This window comes from Balaenoptera acutorostrata, chromosome 8 (assembly GCF_949987535.1).
Source record: "Balaenoptera acutorostrata chromosome 8, mBalAcu1.1, whole genome shotgun sequence".
Taxonomy (NCBI): Eukaryota; Metazoa; Chordata; class Mammalia; order Artiodactyla; family Balaenopteridae; genus Balaenoptera; species Balaenoptera acutorostrata.
In genome coordinates this window covers 41,821,469-41,841,395 of record NC_080071.1, presented here as the reverse complement: position 1 = coordinate 41,841,395, position 19,927 = coordinate 41,821,469, and the positions used below count along the sequence as shown (strand labels likewise).

General features: G+C 35.4%; 1 protein-coding gene across 2 annotated transcripts in view; it reads right to left on the bottom strand.

The window, feature by feature from the left end:
• ITGA4 (integrin subunit alpha 4) overlaps window positions 1-19,927 on the bottom strand; it is an 83,792-nt gene that overhangs the window by 46,724 nt on the left and 17,141 nt on the right. For both annotated transcript variants that reach the window (XM_057551604.1, XM_007190384.2), the window contains exons 3-14: window positions 18,240-18,346; window positions 18,014-18,143; window positions 15,656-15,723; window positions 14,219-14,348; window positions 12,938-13,023; window positions 11,751-11,813; window positions 11,522-11,659; window positions 8,381-8,492; window positions 4,365-4,459; window positions 3,055-3,145; window positions 2,401-2,446; window positions 1,873-2,027 (exon numbers count right to left, since the gene is read on the bottom strand). In XM_057551604.1, coding sequence (XP_057407587.1) covers window positions 1,873-2,027; window positions 2,401-2,446; window positions 3,055-3,145; window positions 4,365-4,459; window positions 8,381-8,492; window positions 11,522-11,659; window positions 11,751-11,813; window positions 12,938-13,023; window positions 14,219-14,348; window positions 15,656-15,723; window positions 18,014-18,143; window positions 18,240-18,346 — 1,221 coding nt within the window. The remainder of the gene's footprint in view (window positions 1-1,872; window positions 2,028-2,400; window positions 2,447-3,054; window positions 3,146-4,364; window positions 4,460-8,380; window positions 8,493-11,521; window positions 11,660-11,750; window positions 11,814-12,937; window positions 13,024-14,218; window positions 14,349-15,655; window positions 15,724-18,013; window positions 18,144-18,239; window positions 18,347-19,927) is intronic.

The following is a 19,927-nucleotide window of genomic DNA, read 5'->3' as shown; positions in this document are numbered from 1 at the left end:
TACATCTAGTAGTTCACTGAGAGGTCATTCATTATATAGGAGAAGTAATTCATAAGTGATATTTAAAATAATTTATATTATTCCTCAAGTGTTCATTTACATTTTAGGAGTATCTTACTCTTCTGGAAGGATTTTATCTACTTCAAGGAAACATAAGTATAAAACCTACATCACTCCTACAAACTTCAAATAAATCTTTCAACCTTCCCTTTATTTAGAAAATAAAGTCCAAATCAATTGGCTTCAAAATTACTATAACTGAGGTTCAATGCCTCAGAGATAGAGTTGCAACTGAAACAGCTATCTACAAATTCATCACCCTGAGCTCAGACAAGAGCACATGAAACAAGGGAAATAAAAATCCGTTCACAGTTAAGTGGCAAAATGTCCTGGTTTTATTAAATATGCTTACTATGTGAATTATTTCTCCCAAGGAGTCATTTTATGACAACTATAAAGCATGTTTTGTAACAATGCTATGATTATTTATGATTTTCATATATTTGTTTTCAATCATTTAAAGAAATATTTGGTCACAATGAAATCGGTAGTACGACAAATACTGATTTTCCATAAAGGGAAATAGTTCTCTCTGTTTAACGTGTGTCTCTCAGATAATCATCAGCTTGTCTGTGTCACTGTGTTACTAGGGTCATGCTCTCCAACTGCTACTTCTTCAATCAATAACCGGATGAAGGTTTTGCCCACTGGCCTATCACTGCATCTTTAATGAGGACTTCTGCAGAGTACCATTAAAAATGAATCTTATCTATATCTGTAAGAAAAGAATCTAAAAAAGAATGAATATACATATGTGTATAACTGAATCACTTTGCTGTACACCTGAAACTAATACAACATTGTAAATCAACTATACTCCAATAAAATTAAAATTAAAAAAAAAATGAATCTGATCTAAAATAGAAATACCAGGCTCATTCTGTACTTCTTATTACAGGCTAATTCAGCCTGAGGCCTCTGCTACATATTATAGCTTGGTTCAGTAAGTATCTGCTACCCTTCCTGATGTTTAGATGACACCCTGCAGGGTCATGGGAACAAACAACTCTTGATAGGCCTTGTGGGGCTCAGGAAATATATGAATTATTAATGTCCAAATGGTAAGCTCCGTTATGCTTCTCTTCTACCATGGGCTAGTTTCATTAGTAGTTATTCTAATATTAGCTTAAATATAACATAATTAGGAACATTAACCTGCTAGAAAAAAATGTAATGATTATGAAGTCACCTATACGTTATTTGAGATTAACCACAATGTTGGATAAGCCATATCAAAGATACTTTCTCCAGAGCAGATCACTGAGAGTTGGCCTATGTACAGGCAAATGGGCATGGTTCTTAGGAGCCGATAGTCATAGTAAATCCTTAAGAGATGTGTGTTATTTATGGAAATTAGAATCAGGGTCTAGACTCCAGATAAGCTTCTTCAATTACTCAAAGAGAATAGAATAAGAAAAAAAGAATCTTCCCCCTCTCAGGCCTCCAACTTAAGCCAGCTCAAGACTTCAGTGAGCCTAGTAAAACGGGAGGAACTGTGGTGATGTTCTTTTTATTCTAAAGAGATCTTACAGATTAAGCTCAATTAGTTCACCTTAAATAAGATGGCAAGTGATACTCTTGCTCTACTTCCTGCCATAATCTCTAAACAACTAAAGCCTTAATGGGTCCAGCTCATTGGTTAGAACAAAGCGAGAATCCGGAAGATGAAGAGGAAAGGTTATCAGGTGGCTGCTGTCTCCTGCCCTAAAAACCCCTCCATGGTGAGATACAGAGAGAGCTCGAAAGATGACCAAGAGATTTATGAGGGAAGTGCACATTCTATCAGGCATTAATTCGTAAGGGCACCCTTACCGATATAACCTGGAACCTCTTTGCCCTTATATGAGAAACAGAGTGTTAGATCCATGCACACAGAAGGCAATTCATTTTCAATACAGTTAAAATTTGTTCTATTTACTGACTCAGGATGGTTTAAAGAGGCTTCGACAATCACTACAGGTCTCGTCCTAAGAAGGAAATAAAATTAGCAATATTAATTGCAGAATTATTTTTCCTTAAGATGACAATTACATTTGTTTTGTCAGTTTCCAGTGATCAAGTAATTTCATGAAACTCTTTAATAATAAGTGTATATATACCCAATTACATTTCCATGTATGAATCAAAAGACATTTTCATTTAAATTTCTAAAAATACTGACTTTGATGATTTATGTATATATCTAGGTAAGGTGGGAAAAATATCCTAAAGTTCAATAATTAAATTTCAGAGTATCAAAAGGAGTGTTATGAGGTCACCACCCTGCTGATTTTAAAAACTACCTCCCATCATTTAAATTAAGCCCAACTGTCATTAAGCAGTGAAATGTATCAACCTTACCTTAGCAGCACAGCAGAATCAGACCGAAAAGCACCAACTGCTACATCTGGAGGATAAAAAACAGTACAGATTAATGATCATCATTAGTCAAAGAGAATTACTTTCAGCCATAAATACTTAACTACATATCACCTTTCGACTATATCAAAACACTATTTACAGAAAATTAATTAGAAGAGGTATGCTTACATCTTAAGATTCATTTCACATATGTCTGAATCTGCTCATTTACAATGACATTCATCCCTTTATAGTAGAAATATAAACATTAGGATATAAACATATGCTATAAAGACAGCCTTACTGAAACAAGATTCAATTTTTGGACTATAAACATTCACCCAGAAATCTCCTTTTAAATTACCAAAAAACCCCTCTTTCTTTTTCATCATTGTGTGTTTGATTTATTTTCATGAATGCTTTTAAGTTTTTCAGGAACAAGGAATAAAGTGTTAAGTAGCTAACAGTTTGAAGCTCAGGAATTACTTGATTATTTCTGACCCATCCTTGAATTCAAAAGAGCTTTAAAAATGAAGGAAAAAACTCATTAGTCAATTAGAACTTTTCTCTACCAGTTTTATGTACTTCACAATAAAACAGCATCCACAACAGAGTTTATTTCAATTTATAAAATATGGTAAATTTTATACTCACCTACATATCCATTATTATCTGCATCAATTTGTCCAGATATAGACTGTCCAAACATACTTAATGATTTGCTGATTTGAAGCCCTTCAATTCTCTGAAAAATAGTAAAGTGGAGTGGGAAACAGGATTTGAACACCTAATATCCCAGAGAAACAATGATTTAGTTAAATAATGAGTCCTGGTCCATGCCCTGGCACATTATTAACAAATGCATCGTAGTTAAGTCAAATACACGTGTCTAAGAGAAAGAGTAGTTTCCAGCTTTAAGTGGGAAGTTGACATCTATTTTGTGACAAGAAAAAAAATCACTTTCTTTACTTTGTGAGCAAAGGGAAAATTATGTAGTAAAGATCTCCTAAAACAGTCGTGACACTCTCTCCCCAGTCTTTTTTCAGGCTCTGTGTTTATTTCCCTGAGCAACATGAGTAACCAAACAAATAATAAGAAAATAAGACATCTATGATCACTTAGTGGAGCCTACTACTTAGGTTTATAATAACCACCTCATTTAGCCAGATTGCTTCCTAGTATTTGACAAGGACAACTCAAGTCTGATACGTGCTTCCTATCCCATGTGTTTAATTTCATGTCCAGATACTGATTTACAAGTATCAGGGTTGTCCATTCTAAGAGAATCAGTATTCTTTACTAGACAAGTATATATCTTTCATGTTATCTAGAGAACAATTTACCTATTTTTGCCTAATCAAAGATAACAGTATTAGCTAATGTTTCCGTAAGAGTACCTTTGGAAAAACTTCTCTTCTCTGCATGTGTATGTAGTTTTTTCTATGCAATGACATGCCCTGATTTTTCAAAATGTGAAAGTAAAGTCAGAGTTAGATCAGGGAACTTTATTAAAGTGCTCTCATCTTACTGCTCTGCACTAAAAGGAACACAGAGTATCATATGAGTCTTTGCTCTCCCTGTGCAATCTCCATGGAACATGGGGCTTTAGCCATAGGGCAAGACACAGTTAATCAAATCCAAATGGGCTTATTTGGAATAGTATGGGTATTACCTCAGAACATAAATTTGATGAAATGCAGAGAGAATGTCTTTAATAGGTTAAATACAAGCTAGAATGGAAGTGAACCAGAACTCTTATTTATGAAAAAAAATGGTTTCAAAGAGTTATTAATGACCTTAAAAATGAGGCCATCTACTGTTATTATAAGAAAATGGTGAAACAGTATTAAGTATTTGAAAGATCAAATTAAAAAAAATAAGTCCACATTAACGCTGGAAGTTTTAAGAAGGATTTTATTACCGATGCTTCTTTTGAAAGTATTAATAGAATAGTATTATCCTACCTGTGAGAAGGCTGACGAGATCCCATCTGCTCGGCCATTGTAAATATAAATAGCACCTCGCAAGTCATCTTCCTGTGGAGCTCCAATAGCAACATCTATTCAAGAATGTAAATGGCAGAAAATAAATTCTTAATGCAAAGAATGCAACTCTGAAAACTAACCTTCATGCTCTTTAATTAATATCACATAAGAAAACTCCTTATCAAAAAACACTTCTCACTGGACAGAAAAAAATTATAAAATACTGTTACTGTCATAACAATGTAGTGGATTGTACAGATAAGTCTGTGTGTGGAAGAAGCTTAGAGTCTTAGGGTCTTAGAGGCAGGCTAACAGAATGGTTAAGGACACAGGTCCTACAGCCAGATGGCCAGGCCTGACCCCAGCACTGCCCTCGTGCCCAGCTGTGCTACGCTGGGCCCATTTCTTAACCTCTCTGTATCTCAGTTCCCTCACCTCAGCACAGGATTGTAAGAGAACTCATCCTCGGCATAGAAAGATGTAACTCATGTGAAGTGCTTAGAGCAGTGTGTAGCACATAATTTATTATCATCTATAAATACTATAACCACAAGCACCCTTATTTAGAGCTCTAGGTTTTACTTTATTTGCAAAATGACTTCTGAATTAATTCCTGTTCCAATGAAAGTAATTAAAGTATCTGTTAAGGGTATGTTTTCACATAAGAAAACCAAGAGAAAATAGAAACTATGAATAACATGGTTGCTTAAGTGCTATAAATACAAAGTACATATAGTACTGAACTATTAAGAAGGCCCAGCTCAATTTAATTCCAAGCAGAATATATTGAAGTATCTTCGGTCTTTGGCTATCTTATATATAGATCCAAACTCTTACTTCCTAAGATGACACTTGGATCTATTATATAATATCCTAAAGTTCTAGCTATCATTATAGAAATAAGGAGAATACACGTTATTAATAATAATGTTTTTCCATGCCTATGCAACACCATTGGGACAAAACATAGAGAATAAACAGAGATATTTGACAACTGTTTTTACTTTCCATTTGAACATTTATTTCCCCGTTAGTATAAACCATAACAATTATCATTAGTATGATCATAATAATCGTAACATCACCTAGCATTTATATACTGTTTACAATGCAGGCATTGCGCTAGAGGCTTTACATACGTAATTCATGTTATTCTCACATAACCCACTGTAACCCGTGTAACTCTCACAACAGCTCTATCAAATTCTTTTTGATCCTCACTTTTTATAGATGAGGAAACTGAGGCACAGAATGTAACTCACTCAAGGTCGCAGAGCCAGGATGTGGTAGAGTTGGGATTTAAACCCTGCAGTCTGGCTCCACAACCTGTGCTCTCCATCACCATGTTCTATAAAATCATCAACAATAAAGTTATGACCAACATTCTCCCCTCCTAGCACCTGTTCCTCTTCTGTGTGAAAGAAGTGCTCAATATATGATTTGATAATATATAAGCATTTCGGGAGCACATAAAATAATACAGCATATAGTTTACAGTTGCAGAACTTTATTACGGTTCTGCTCAAAAAAATATTCAAACATATAGTCCAGAAGTCAGATGACAGGGCTCAACATAAAAAACCTACACCAAAAATAAGTGGTCTTGCCAAAAGCATTTTATGGCTAAAATGCTATCATCTGTCTGTCTGGTCACATTGGTTGAATAGGTTTGTCTATTACCTATTTAACTTTCTCATACTTTTGATGAAATTTTTATGCTGGACTCTTGCCAAATTGATTGGTTATCGTCTTAGAAAATGGCTTGTTTTGCTTTTCTAAGGACACAGGAAATATATTCTAATTTTTTTCTTTTGAAGAACAATAAAAAAATGATGTCATGAATGCCAAAATTACTGAGGTCTACTATGCAAAACACCACAAAGCTGTGCATAGTAAAAGGACATTAAGTCTGATTTGCATCTAAGACTGGAGAAGGAAGGAAAAAGAACAGGTGGGTTTTTCATCTCTTCTACACAATCCCACACACTCTGCCATGAACGTGAAGTAACTGCACTCATATCCCAGAAAAACAAACTAAGTTAGAAGATAGGGAAAAAGAATAGGGAATCACATAATGAAAATTTAAACATAGATGCCCTGCTGGCTCACCCAGGCAGATAGAGTGAGACGGCGGAATTAAAGACCTCAGTAAAGAGCTAGGACACACTGAGCCTACTTCCAAATCAGCATGGTCTTGGCTAATATCTAAAATGTAGAAAACACATAGCCATGGGCAAAGCAGAAATGCTATTCAGCCATAAAAAAGAAGGAAATCCTGTCATATGCAACAACCATCTGTGTATGTGCACATGAGAAATGGAAAAATCATTCTCAAATATTTTAATACGTTCAAAATAGTGAATACTCTTCCCCAGATGTGTCAATTAAAAGAGGATGTGGAAGGAATCATAAGTAAACAAAATAAGTATTTTACTAAATGATGATTTTGTTTTTAAAAGAAAGAATTTTACTACTTTATATAATATATATGAAATATCAAGGTGCCAAAAACATGGTTTTTTTCACAGATATTTATTAGGTTGGGTCTAAATTTACCACTTACATAATGTTTATTTTTTCATGTCTTAATCTTATATTCCATTTGATTGTAAAACTATAAAAAGGAGTGCCACTATTTCCTACATTTACGTTCATTATTGGCACATGCTCTATACCTGGCATGGTACAACTGACAAAAAAATAAGTCCTCAATAAAGATCACAGAATTGCTGATTACTTGTGAAATGTAACATCATAATAACATTTTTTAAATGTTTTAATGTAAAATTTTATGTGTAATCATAACCATAGAAATATATACGTATACTTTTTATCTCCTTTTGTTTTAAAAATAGTAAAATAAATCCAGAAATGGTAATATTTGTATACCAAATTACACTATCTTACATTCAAGAGGGCTCACTGGAAGCATATATTCAATAACCAACTAGCTTTCTCCTTGTAGAATAACATATTTTATACATTTACAGTAGAATGAAGCATTTAGGCATAAGAAGATATTAAGAAAGTGAGAATTTACAGTACTCCCTCACTTATGTCCAGTATCCAAGTAAGTTTTGACCTACTTCTACCATATACCAATTGCCAATGACCATATCTAGAAGACAATTCTGAGTCCTGAAAATATCGAATACTTATTTGCTGAACTCGAGGAATTATACACTCTCCCTTCAAACCCATTCATCATTTTAGGCACAGTTTTAATAGACGTAGTTACCACTTAGAACTAGATTGAAAAAAAAGCAAAGTTTAAGAGGGAAGGCTGGTAGAGACAGATACTTCAACAGCAGGACTGATATCTAGGCAACAGTCACACTTCTGATGAGACCATCTATTCCATTATTGAAACGCACCCCTATCGAGTGGTAAATATCCACTGTCCTTGAGTCTGCCAGTTGCCCCCTTACCACCGCTCAGCACTCTCTCCTGGGATCCCCAAATCTTCCCACAACAGGGCAGCTGAACAAGGCAAGCCTGGCACAGCAAGGGGGCTTTCAGAGCCCGGCTCCAGCTCTGTGGCCAGCCTCTGTTGGGTTTTGTCAGTGTCTTTACTACACTGATAGTTAAATGCTGTTATCCAGTGAATCTATGATGCACATTTTTTCCCCACATTTTCATATTCCTGAAATCAGGGTCCTTCTTAAAATAGAAAAATAGTGAGTCGCAGTTTAAGAGGCACCATTTTTTCAGGGGCACATAAAATAATGACTTATAGTAAAACAACTTATAATCAATGGTGCCTTAGAATCAATGAAATAAGGTATGTTGAATACCATTCTTTATTAACAGTAGTAAGAATCAATAGCTGACGACTGAGAAGAAATCAGGGATAACACTAAAGAAAAAAAACTTAGCATACCAGTCTGCCTCCATTTTCTATAGAAAGGCAAACAACATAAAACTCCAATTATATTCTTTTCCATGTGCCACTTTAAAAGTGGAAATCGCGTACCAAATTGGATACTTTTAATTACCTTCAAAGCCATCATTATCAATGTCGCCAAGATTGACTATGGATTCCCCAAATCTTGCAGCATATTTGTCACTTCCAATGAGCTCTATTTCCATTTCGTTCATTACTGCTCCCTAGATAGAAAGGGGGAGAAAGGTGTCATTATCACACAACTTTACACATGATTTACTGTTGTAATTGGGTATGGATTTTTTCTTAATGCTTCAAACAGGTTGGACAAACTATAGCCTGAGCTTTAGTACACACATCTCAGTTCAATTCAGTAAATATTTATCAAGTATGTCAACACATATAATAGTATGATTAGAGCTCAGAGGACAAAAAAAAATTGTCAAACTCATGACCCCTAGCTTTGAAAATCCAATAAATCATTTTGATAATTCAATTTAGCAAATATTTAGTGAGTTCCTAGCAAAGGCAATGCACTGTGCAAAGACTAAATGGGTGAAAGGGGACAAGGCAGTGTGTGTATAAGATGCTCCCTTTCCAGAAGAAGCCCCCAGTTACAGGGAAGGCATAGTACAAGCATGTAAATGACTTAGAAGTACAGACTGCTTTGCAATATCGACAAGCAAGGAGAGCATATCTAACTGTGAGAGCCAGCAGAGATTTCAAAAAAGGAGGTGGTGGTCAAGGTGGCTGCTGAAGGATGGGCAAAGTTTTGATATACAGAGAAAATAATCAGCAAAACACAAATTGCAAAGAATTTGGCTAAAATCAACAGTATGTGCAATGAATGAGACAGAAAAAAGTCAGACTGGAGTCTTATGGGGTGGGACATTGAAGGCTGGGAGAAATTTACTCTCAATTTAGAAAACAAGACAGAGCCACTGAAGGTTTCTGAGTTGAGGAGTGACACGACTGAAGCTGGCCTTGGTGATTTTTTTCCAGTAGCACTGAAGCATGGATTGGTCAACTGTTGTCTCTGAAGTTGGAAGATGAGTTATTACAATTAGACACTCAATAATGTTTCAACAGGAGCTGTTGCAGTAACAGCTGCCAGACCTCTTTCCAAACTCTGATCATGTCACTCCCTTGTATTAAAAACAAAAACAAAAACAAACCCCATGCACTACCCATCACAGATCCTTCCCTCTTCTTAAACAAGTCTGTTCATTCCCATAGCACACACGTTCTTCCCCTTGTGAAGTGCCCTTCGCCTTTTATTTTCCAACTAAAAAATTCCTATACTTGTTTTGCTCCTAGAGAAACACCTAATTTAAAGAGCAGAAAGCAGAAGAGGCGAGGACGAAGGTGCAGACCTAAGACAACACAAAGGCACTGAAGTTCCAGGCACAAAGGGGGAGAGTTTCAAGAAGTGGTGATCACTATTCTTCAAGTATTCTCCAGGCACAGAATGGTGACCAAGAGTCCACTGGGGACCCCTGAGAGCTATTTTAGCAGAAGTAGGTGGAAGCCAGATTCATTCAAGTATCATTCTTTCTTGAGTTCATTCAAAAACAATTACTGAGCACCAACTTGTCCAGGGCTCTTTCAAGCCCTGAGGAAACAGTAGTAAATAAAACAGATGATTCCTCTCCACACGGTGTCTACACTCCAACGGAAGAACCGACAGACAACAGCAAAGCAAACCAATAAATATATAATATAATGTCAGGTAGTGGTTAGTGTCTTTTTAAAGTTAAGAAACAGGAAGTTGGAAGGCAACAAAAGAAGAGTAACTTATGCAAGAGGTTTTAAAAGCTGAAATCAATTATAAAATTAACCCCAGTATTCAACAGCGATGCCCTCTCTTGAGTGATGTAGAAGTGAGGGGCGAACAAGAGGATAGTCTAATGGGTAGATCTCCTCCCTTGCCCTTTAAGCAAAGGCAATTCACTTTTATCTGTTTTTCATATTGGGATTGCTTAAGATTTCAAGGGGAAAAACGGTTCTATTATTGCCTTACTTTAGGCATATATGCTACTGTTTAAACTGTTCTCAAAAACTTTAAAGAGAAAGAAAAGTATGCAGTTAGCATAAGGAAGACCATTTATGGATAGGAAAATGTGAAATATCTATATAAGAAAAAGTAATGCCTGATTTCACTACTAATGAGATATGAATGATCACTTCATAGATGATATGCTTTTACTATTAAAATTAAGGTTTAAACAGTCTAGGAAATCCCAGTACAAAAATAACTTTCCTGCTCTATATTTGGAACATTAAGAATCTCTCAGCTTTGTAAGACTGAGTATTTTCTCTCTTAAATTGTAAAGAGTTTAGCCTGGTGCTTAATGTAAATACTTACTAAATGCTCTGAAACAACTGATTTAAAAAAATACCTTCTGGAAACAGATTTTACTTTGTTAAATCCCGAATGAAAATGCTATGACTTAAGAAATGAACCAATGGTCTCACAAACCTGTTCTTGCTCTTAAATCAAAGAAACAGGCCAACAAGACCCCATTAAGGCCCTATCAATTATTTCTTTTGATTTGATGCCAGGAATATAGACTGTCAAGATAAGGCCAGCAGAACTCTTTAAATTGAATTGTCAAGTGGTCAGTTTCTATTCCAAAACACCCCCCAGAATTGAAAACTCAACCATAAGCAAGTAAACACCTATTTCTACAACTACTATATCTACTTTGGAATAAACTACGTCAATTTTACATTCTTATCAGGAATATAATCTATATAAATTGTGCAAATTAACATCTTATCAAAACATATCTTGTTTCCAACTGTTTTCAAATCAGGAAATTAAAAACATTTCATACTTTATCTTCTACTTCTAGTAGTGTTTTATAATTACCAAATTACATAGGGACATTCACCATCAAACCAATAGGACATTCACATTTTTAGGGCTGTATAAAAATCATTCTTTCAAATTAGAGTTGCATCATAATAAAACTGGAAGAAACTGCAACTACTTGAGTAAACACATACAAGCTGTGCATAGAGAAACTCCAGACAACTGATCTCATACTTGCAAGATATCAGAATGGGACAGTGGCCCATTCGTCACCATATTCCATTTCATTTTTAAAGCATCAGTACAATCCCACAATTTTTACTTTCATCGGTAAAATAAGCCTTAAAATCTATAGTCTCAGAACTTTGGAATAAGAAAAGCATCAGTTTCGATCAAAATCCCATACATGGCTTCCAATCTGCGGCCAATCAGACTTACAGAGCCAGAGTTGATGTACACAAACACTCTTCCTTCCTCCCTGACGGTGCTCTGCACGGGAGCTCCCACAAGTAGGTCTGAGAAGCCATCTGCGTTGAGGTCCACGGCACAGATAGAAGCTCCGAAATAAGACCCAAGCTGCTCCAAGGCAAACCAGATCCAGTCATTGAGAAAAAAGCAGAATTACTCACCAAAGCCCTCAGTGATACCAAAGGTAGAGACATATTACCTTTTTACCTTTCATTTCATGTAAGATATTTAGTTCTTTTGCATCAATGCTGAATATGTATGCCTGCAATGGGGAAAAGAATTCGGAAAGGTCAGACTGCTATCACATTAAAAATGTTTCAGTCAATCAAAACATTCATTGATTTTCATAACTTGTAATTGCTCAAATATATTTTTTTTTTTAATTTTTTTTTTTTTTTTTTTATAGCTACTTTATTTATTTATTTATTTTATTTTTTTGGCTGTGTTGGGTCTTCGGTTCGTGCGAGGGCTTTCTCCAGTTGCGGCAAGCGGGGGCCACTCTTCATTGCGGTGCGGGGACCGCTCTTCATCGCGGTGCGCGGGCCTTTCACTATCGCGGCCCCTCCCGTTGCGGGGCACAGGCTCCAGACGCGCAAGCTCAGTAGCTGTGGCTCACGGGCCCAGCTGCTCCGTGGCATGTGGGATCTTCCCAGACCAGGGCTCGAACCCGTGTCCCCTGCATTAGCAGGCAGACTCTCAACCACTGCGCCACCAGGGAAGCCCGCTCAAATATATTTTTGAAAAATCCTTTTCAGAGTGATACAAAAGGTTTAGGGAACCAAGTTCACATTAAGATGCCTTCCTTGAAAAACTACCTTCTCAGGAACAATCTTACTGTTTCCTTAGAGGGCACAGAAAATACATATAGCTGCTTCACTTCCTTGTACAGCAGAAACTAACACAACATTGTAAAGCAATTATACTCCAATTAAAAGAAAAAAAAAGAAAACGTTGTTTGTCTCAATCTTCAAAGTAACGTTCATGCAGCAATGTAACAAAAACTAGACCGAGAAATAACATTTTGTTCTTTCTAGTCTTAACACAATTGTACCAGGAATGTAGCTGCCTTGATTTGCCTTCAGCTATAAACTTATTAACCAATAAATGTATTCCTTGGACATCTTGAGACAATTCTATCTCAGAAACAATTACTCATAGGAAAGAAGAGCCTCATTTGACTTACGTAGTCTTCCTGAAATCTTTCCTGCTCAATTTTATCTAAAAGCCATACGACTTTCACCCGTTTTACCACTAAAGGCGGCACACTGCTCATCATTTCCAGCTTCATTGCTTAGAATTTTTGCAGTTCCTCCTGTAATATCGTATCCTCTCATGCAATCTATATGAACCTTTTTGAAGAAATAAATATAAAAATGTAACTCTTACTTTACCAATCTGTTCATGTTGAGGGGCTCCTCCAACTACTTCGGTAGTGTGCCGACTCCGAAAATGACCGGCTCCAACTGAGTATCCTTCAAGAAAATGGAGACAAGTATGAGAATCATCATTCGCAATGGGTAAAATTCATTATCATAAATCCACTTATAGAATGGATCATAAATCCATTCATAATTAAATGAGACTGAATTCAAAATGACTACAGTAAATAGAGTTTTAAGAATATTTAGAATAGCAATACTCAAAATTGGTATTGGTATACGCTTTAAGCAATTATTAATCTGTGTGTTAATATGGCTTATATGTTTAAGTCTTAGAAACTAAAGATAGCACCTTTACATGTGGTTTGTTAGTCTCTGTATATTAGGACGTGGTAGTTTCTACCATTACAACAGAAATATTTTAGTATATATAAAATATAACATTTTGAACTTTAAGTAAAAAAAAAAAAGTCTTCTTAAACTTCAACTTTTCTTGCCCTGAAACCTTCCTATTGTGATAAAACTGTATGATTACACAAAAGGTAAAATATTCTTATTTTATTATGTGATAAAAGGCATAATACTATGTTACATTTTTAAAATGTTTCAAGATATCCTTCAACCACAAACAAGTAAATGCTGAACTGTAAATGAATTCCCTCCATTTTAAAATAAATTCCTTCTGTATGAATGGGGGGGGTTCACTTCAAATGTGAACAGCCTACACTCAGAAATAATTACAATAAGAATGATAAAAATAGTTATGCTCTGGGAAATATTCTAAGAACTTATGGGGCAAAGGTTAACGGGCTGTTTTTAGACCCATATTCTTCATAATGTTACCCATTGTCTAGAATGCTGTCCGCAGTCCCACTGACTTTCAGTTGGTCCTTGAAGAAACTATACTTACTCATCCATGCATGATTAAATGAGTTAATTCATGTAGAGTGCTTACAAAAGTTTCTAGGAGATGACAGGCACTCAATAGATGCTATCTTTATAATAACAAGTTGACTGCATAAAGATATAAGCTTACAAGTGATTTACTGCAAAAGAGGAAGCTAAACCAGGAGTTCCAATCTAAGAATTATATACTGATAATAGTTACATACATAAAATATTAAGTTAACTGAAGTTTCAGAGACTATATCCTTAAAAAGGGAGTTTCTGAAATGGCTTTTTAATTACTACTGGCCATTTTGATCTTTTGAAGATACGATTTCCCTTATTTATAATTACTAGTATCTGCAAGGCAGAGATAATTCGAGTTTGTCCATTTTTATAGTACCTAAATAACTTCCAAATTTCACTTGATTGTGTTTGTCTAAAAAAGCTTTGTATTTATTTGTAGTTATATTGTAGACGAAAAGAGAGCCGGTCCAATAGGACGATCCTGGAGCTCCCATCACAATTAAGTCCTGTAAGAAAAAAAAATTTATCATCATTTAAAAGTTTAATCTCACCACCCAAAACCTCCTCCAGATACACGCTTTAAGTAAATAGTGACAAAAATACATTTTTATAAATTTCCGAAATGTAAGCATTTTATGAGTTTAAAAGCACATCAAAAAAAGCCAGAGAAGCTAGCTAATGAATTTTCAGCTAAAATGAGAATTTCAGAGAAGAAATGCTGAAACTCTCACTTCATGCTCATCAGCGGACTTTAAAATCAAAGGTAGAATCACTGAACTCTAGAGTAAGCTTTGGGGAGAAAGGCAATGTGGATTTCTATTAAAGTAAACCCTATCTGGGTAACTCATTAGTGCTCATTACAGAGATAATTGTGTGCTGCCAAAGAGTAAAAAATGGACTTAATTTATTTCAATTTGCAAAAAGCTAATGAATAGGTTCCTTAATAATGTTAGCTTGGAAAAAAAACAACTCAAATGAAATTGGGGCATACTTGATGATAAACGTAGGAATTTAGAAGAAAGGCAGGAGAGGGAAGATTGGAATGAGCAGACACTTGTCTGGTGAAATATGAAAACTTTTCAGCAGTTAAAGCTATGTAACATTTCTAAATTTCCTAAACAATCCAAACTTTGAAAAAAAAAAAAAAGGTCAATTTAAATATAAAGTAAGCAAGCATTATTATTTTTCCATACTAGGCAATATTTACGGAAATTGTTAACCCAAGGCTTGATACAACCTGTCTACAAAGATTTAGAAAACATTCATAACTTCATAATGGGTTGTTGAGAGAAACTGGGAGATTTAGGAGTTGAGTACAATTGTGATCTTTCACTGTGTATGTGATAGTGTTAGAAAAAGAATAATAGAGTTTGGGACCATATCTCATTTAAGAGGATATTATTAAGTTCTTAAATCTCCCAGTTCTCACACTTCTAATGAAAAGTGTTAACTCATACGCTTCCTCCCCCCCTCCAATTTAATAACTAAATATAACATACCTAGATATTTTCAATGCTTAAATTAACAAATAACTACAGCTACTTTTGATTTCTATTAAATTCTTCATAAAAGTAACCTTCTTTAGTATAGACTTTTAGTTGGTCTTGCGTGACACAGCCATCTAAATATTAATATTTTATCAATACATATGTGGAATATTGAGTGGTGAAAATTAAGTTGTATTACACTCAAATTTAAGAGACATATTATTTGGGTATTATACAATTTTTTCTTCAAAGCATAATATCAATCTTCTAAGTCAAATTAAAATTCTATATGTAAACATCCGTAGCAGCTATTTTGGGACTATTACCTCTGTGTAAAAACTAGATATTCCAGCTTGACATGATGCAAAATTTTCTCCAAATTTTCTCACATAATCTAAAATAAAGTAGAAAAACAATTCAAGATTTCATTTTAAAACCGACAAAATCTGCATAATTTTGTTTATTTATAAATCCTTATAAGTATACCTTTCAAGAGCTCTTTTACAGTATTATTTAATAAAATAGTAAGTGGCAAAATTTAAGGTCACAAATCTCTTCCATGTTGATCTTCAAAATATCCTTGTGAAATAGCAATAGAAAAATCTACCCAGCCTCTTTTCCATGGGAAGAACATGCAGCATACACTCAAAAAGTTGTCAGGTGAGTATCTAAGACAGAGGTAGGATTTGTGGCTTCCAGTTCAGGTTTCCATTTAAAATAGGCTTCCTAGATTTTTGCCTGGCTGAAAATAACAGAGTCAAGATCTGCATGGAGATGGAGGATCTCTTCTTACAAAGCCCCCATGAATGGTTGCTTTGTGAAACTCACTAAGGGCACAAAACTTGCTTTTCCTGAAGAACTGACATAAGTAAACCTCTATGAAGATACAGGACCACATCTTCGTTTTGGCTTTGCTAACCCGAAATGTTAAATAAATTGCTAAGTCACTTATAATGACCACTCCCTGTCATGCTTTTTCATTCTTTTTCATATCTTCTCTGGTCCTATATACATTTTTTAATTTAAAAAATATTACCATAATTTTAGGTGTCTTAGGTTTCTGCCATCATGTTTTTTTTTTCATAGAATGTGGCTAGGTATATATTTATACATATGTTTATTTATATATATATATTCATACATACATATATATATGTATATATATATATTTATTTGGGGGTGGTGCACATTGTCATCCATGGACATTGGATGTCCATGTACAAAGTCACCCAGAGAACACATGAGAAAATGTACAGGACTGAAATCTACACCCAGGGAGGCACCAGCATTTTGTGAAGGGACCAGCCAGCAGCAGGACAAGAGTTGCAGAACATTAAGTGGTGAAATGCATCACTTCACACCAGTAGAATAGTCAGAAGTGGTTGCTGGGGCAATTAAAAGCCCCAGACATGGGGCCAGCTAGGTGGGGAGGGGTGCTGCAGTTGAGGGGTGTCTTTAGCTTGCATCTCTACTAGACTGTCCTTTGACAGGTTTCCTTCAGCCTATACAGCTAATTCCCATTGTCGAACACTTGCACACTTGATTTTAAAGGGAACCAAGTTCACAAGGGAAAAGGCCTCATCTGAACTGGAGATTATGACTCAGGCTGGTCAGGTTTGCATTATGGAGAGACTGCAAGACCCCAAATGACCATGAAGGCCGCTACAGCCAGGGAGAGAGGCCTCTACTGTGAAATGTTTTAAAGTGTAAACCATAAACTATTATGAAAAAGAGGATAATAGCCAGAGTAAGTTTTACTGCAATGGAGAAGTTAAAATTCACCTTTTATCTTCTTGGCATTCAAAGGCAAATTAGGAATATAGACGATATAATCTTTTCTATTATATCAAATTCCAGGGAGGAAAGACTCCAATATTAATAAAACCAACTCAATTTGCATACTTGCTCCAAGTTTTGTCAAGTAATAGAAATTTCCTTTGGACACTGGGATAATCATTTTGCTTAGAAAAACTGGAACTTGGCATTCATATATATTTTATTCTTTCCAAAGACACATTTTCAGAATTTTAGTTCTGCTGCAGGTATCATTTTTTCAATACTCTGTTGACATTTACCTCTAACTTTGCTCATTTCAGTTTATGTCCTAGCTCTGCATGCACTAACCATGACCTAAAATTTTTATGGGAAAGACCTTTCAAACTTAAGATACCAATCCCTTGCAATTTCAAGGAAAACAAGTAAATTTGAGGAAATAAAAAAGACAGTGAATGGGAAAGATCTGCTTACATTTATACTTTGAATCTTTCTAAATCTTCCTGGAAGCTAAAGGTAAAGCAAGAAACTTAAACAATTTTCTTGCTTCTGATCATATTTTTCAATCTATTTCATGATTTTAAGGGTCCTGCACTTGCTGGGCATTAGACTCACTTATACTGAATAGAAAATATATTTAATGCTAAAGTGGGAATGCTAAACTAGATGCTAGAATTATTCAAATTAAATTGTAGAATTCCTAGTCCTGAAAACACAGTACATTTTTGAAAATTAAAACAACTGCAATTGGGTAAAAAAGGAAATAATACTCTGAGTAGTTAAAGGAAACATAGCTATTTCAAAGATCCTCCCACCCCAAACCAAGCATCCAAAATTGAAAATTGAAGAAACATTTTTAAAGGCATTCACTTATTTCTCTTGATCCAGTTAATATCAAAACCATGCCTTACCTTGATAGCATGGAGCTATTCTTTTACTCAGCTCTGTTCGTAAATCAGAGGGCATTCCATAGCAAACACCCGTGGGGAGCTTATTTTCATTCTTTATGTAAAATATATTTTTCCATCTATGCCCACAAGTCTGAATAAAACATAAAAGTAGACCACATGATGTGAAAGTCACACCCAGGGTATCTGATTTCACGATGTGATCAGTGGACTAATTTCAATAACCTACCACGATGGAGCCATTTTCTCCTGGCTGTCTGGAAAGCGTGACCCCCAACCATTGATTGTCTCTTTCTTCCAAACAAGTCTTTCCACAAGGTTCTCCATTAGGGCTACCTACAGCATTTGAAAATAATTTTATCATCAGTTATCTTGAAAACAGTATTATTCTACAAGAGCAAACAAACACGCATGCTTATCCCCAGTGTTTTTTCCTTCAGCCCTCTGTGGAATACCCCCTTTCCCTGCTTCCCTGTCATCATATTATTTGGTGCACATTGTTGGGGTAACCGTCAGTTAATCTGTGCCAACATAATTGTTCTCTCACAGGTGATTTTTGTTTGTAGGAATGCCCTCTGACTGGTAACACCAGGAAGAGATGGCCTTGATATAGGAGATAGCTGACCAACATGACTAAGAGAGGGGAAACCAGTTTAAAACAACATTGGCTGTGCAAGTCCAACTGCATTGTGTAATACTTGGCAAAGAATGTCATCTTTGTTTTGATCATTTATCTAGCAATGTAAGCAACATTTCCAGACAACTTTTCTTAAACGTTTCTTGTACAGAGACATTACAAATAGAAGGACTACAATATGGTCCTCAGCATTTAAGTCACAGTTTGTTGAAGCTGGAGGTGATGATTGAGCATGTGGAAAGCAGCTGTGTATAATTAACATACTAATAATGCCAGCATTTAAAACAAACTGCCCTATGGTTTACATTTAGTGGATTGTGACGTTTTCAACAAAGAAAAAAAGACTTTGAAAAACTGGATTATTTTAGTAAAGAGAAAACTTCAATAGGCACTTTCACAAAGGCATGGAAAGCCAAAAACTAAAATATTACACACGGGTAATACTTCTAAACTGTGCAAGAAAAAGTGATCATCCCAGTAATTTTGTTTTTGTTAAAGTAACTTATTTGCTTTGTAGCTGGGATCCTGTATTAAATGTGATTTCAAGTAAGTGATTTTGGGGGAGAATAAGATGCAGTATATTGAGATTCCTTTCGCTATTTCCACCCACTTCAATTGTCACATGACAGTTCTGTGCCAAAGGCAGATAAATACATTTGCATCAATTTGACTGGATAAGGACATGGAACTTTTTTTTTTTTTTAACTTAATTTTGGTACCAAGTTTTCATACACTGATAGGGACCACACTCTAAATCATCAAGCACTTATAACCTTGACCCCTAGATAATGCTTCCTGGGCAAACTCAGAATACCTTCATAGATGAGGTTAGTATTAGAAAGTGAAATTATTTGCAGCAAGTCTCCTGGGTAAGAGAGATTTTAAGGAGTGTGGAAAGATATTTGTGCATACATTGTATGAACATTTGTTCATTCTCTTAAAATGTTGTTCAGGACAAACCAACCCTTCAACACAGCTAAACTGAAGAAAGTTTCCCAGCCCCATCTCTGGAGATTGATTTAGTTGGTCCAGGTGAGGCCCTGATTACCCCAGGTGATTCTCATGATCTGGAACATTGTTATGATGGTATATGGATAATCTTTTTTTGGCCAATTTTCTTGGAGAATAGTAATGTCAACTCCCACCTATTGGTAGTGCCCGCCAAGAGCATGAGACAGAGGAATACGACTAAGGATCTGTCTGGAAAAAGAATGCTGGGGTTGATTAGCAATGTCTACTTGGAATGGGAAGGGGAGATTGCTGCAGCCCAAACCTTGATC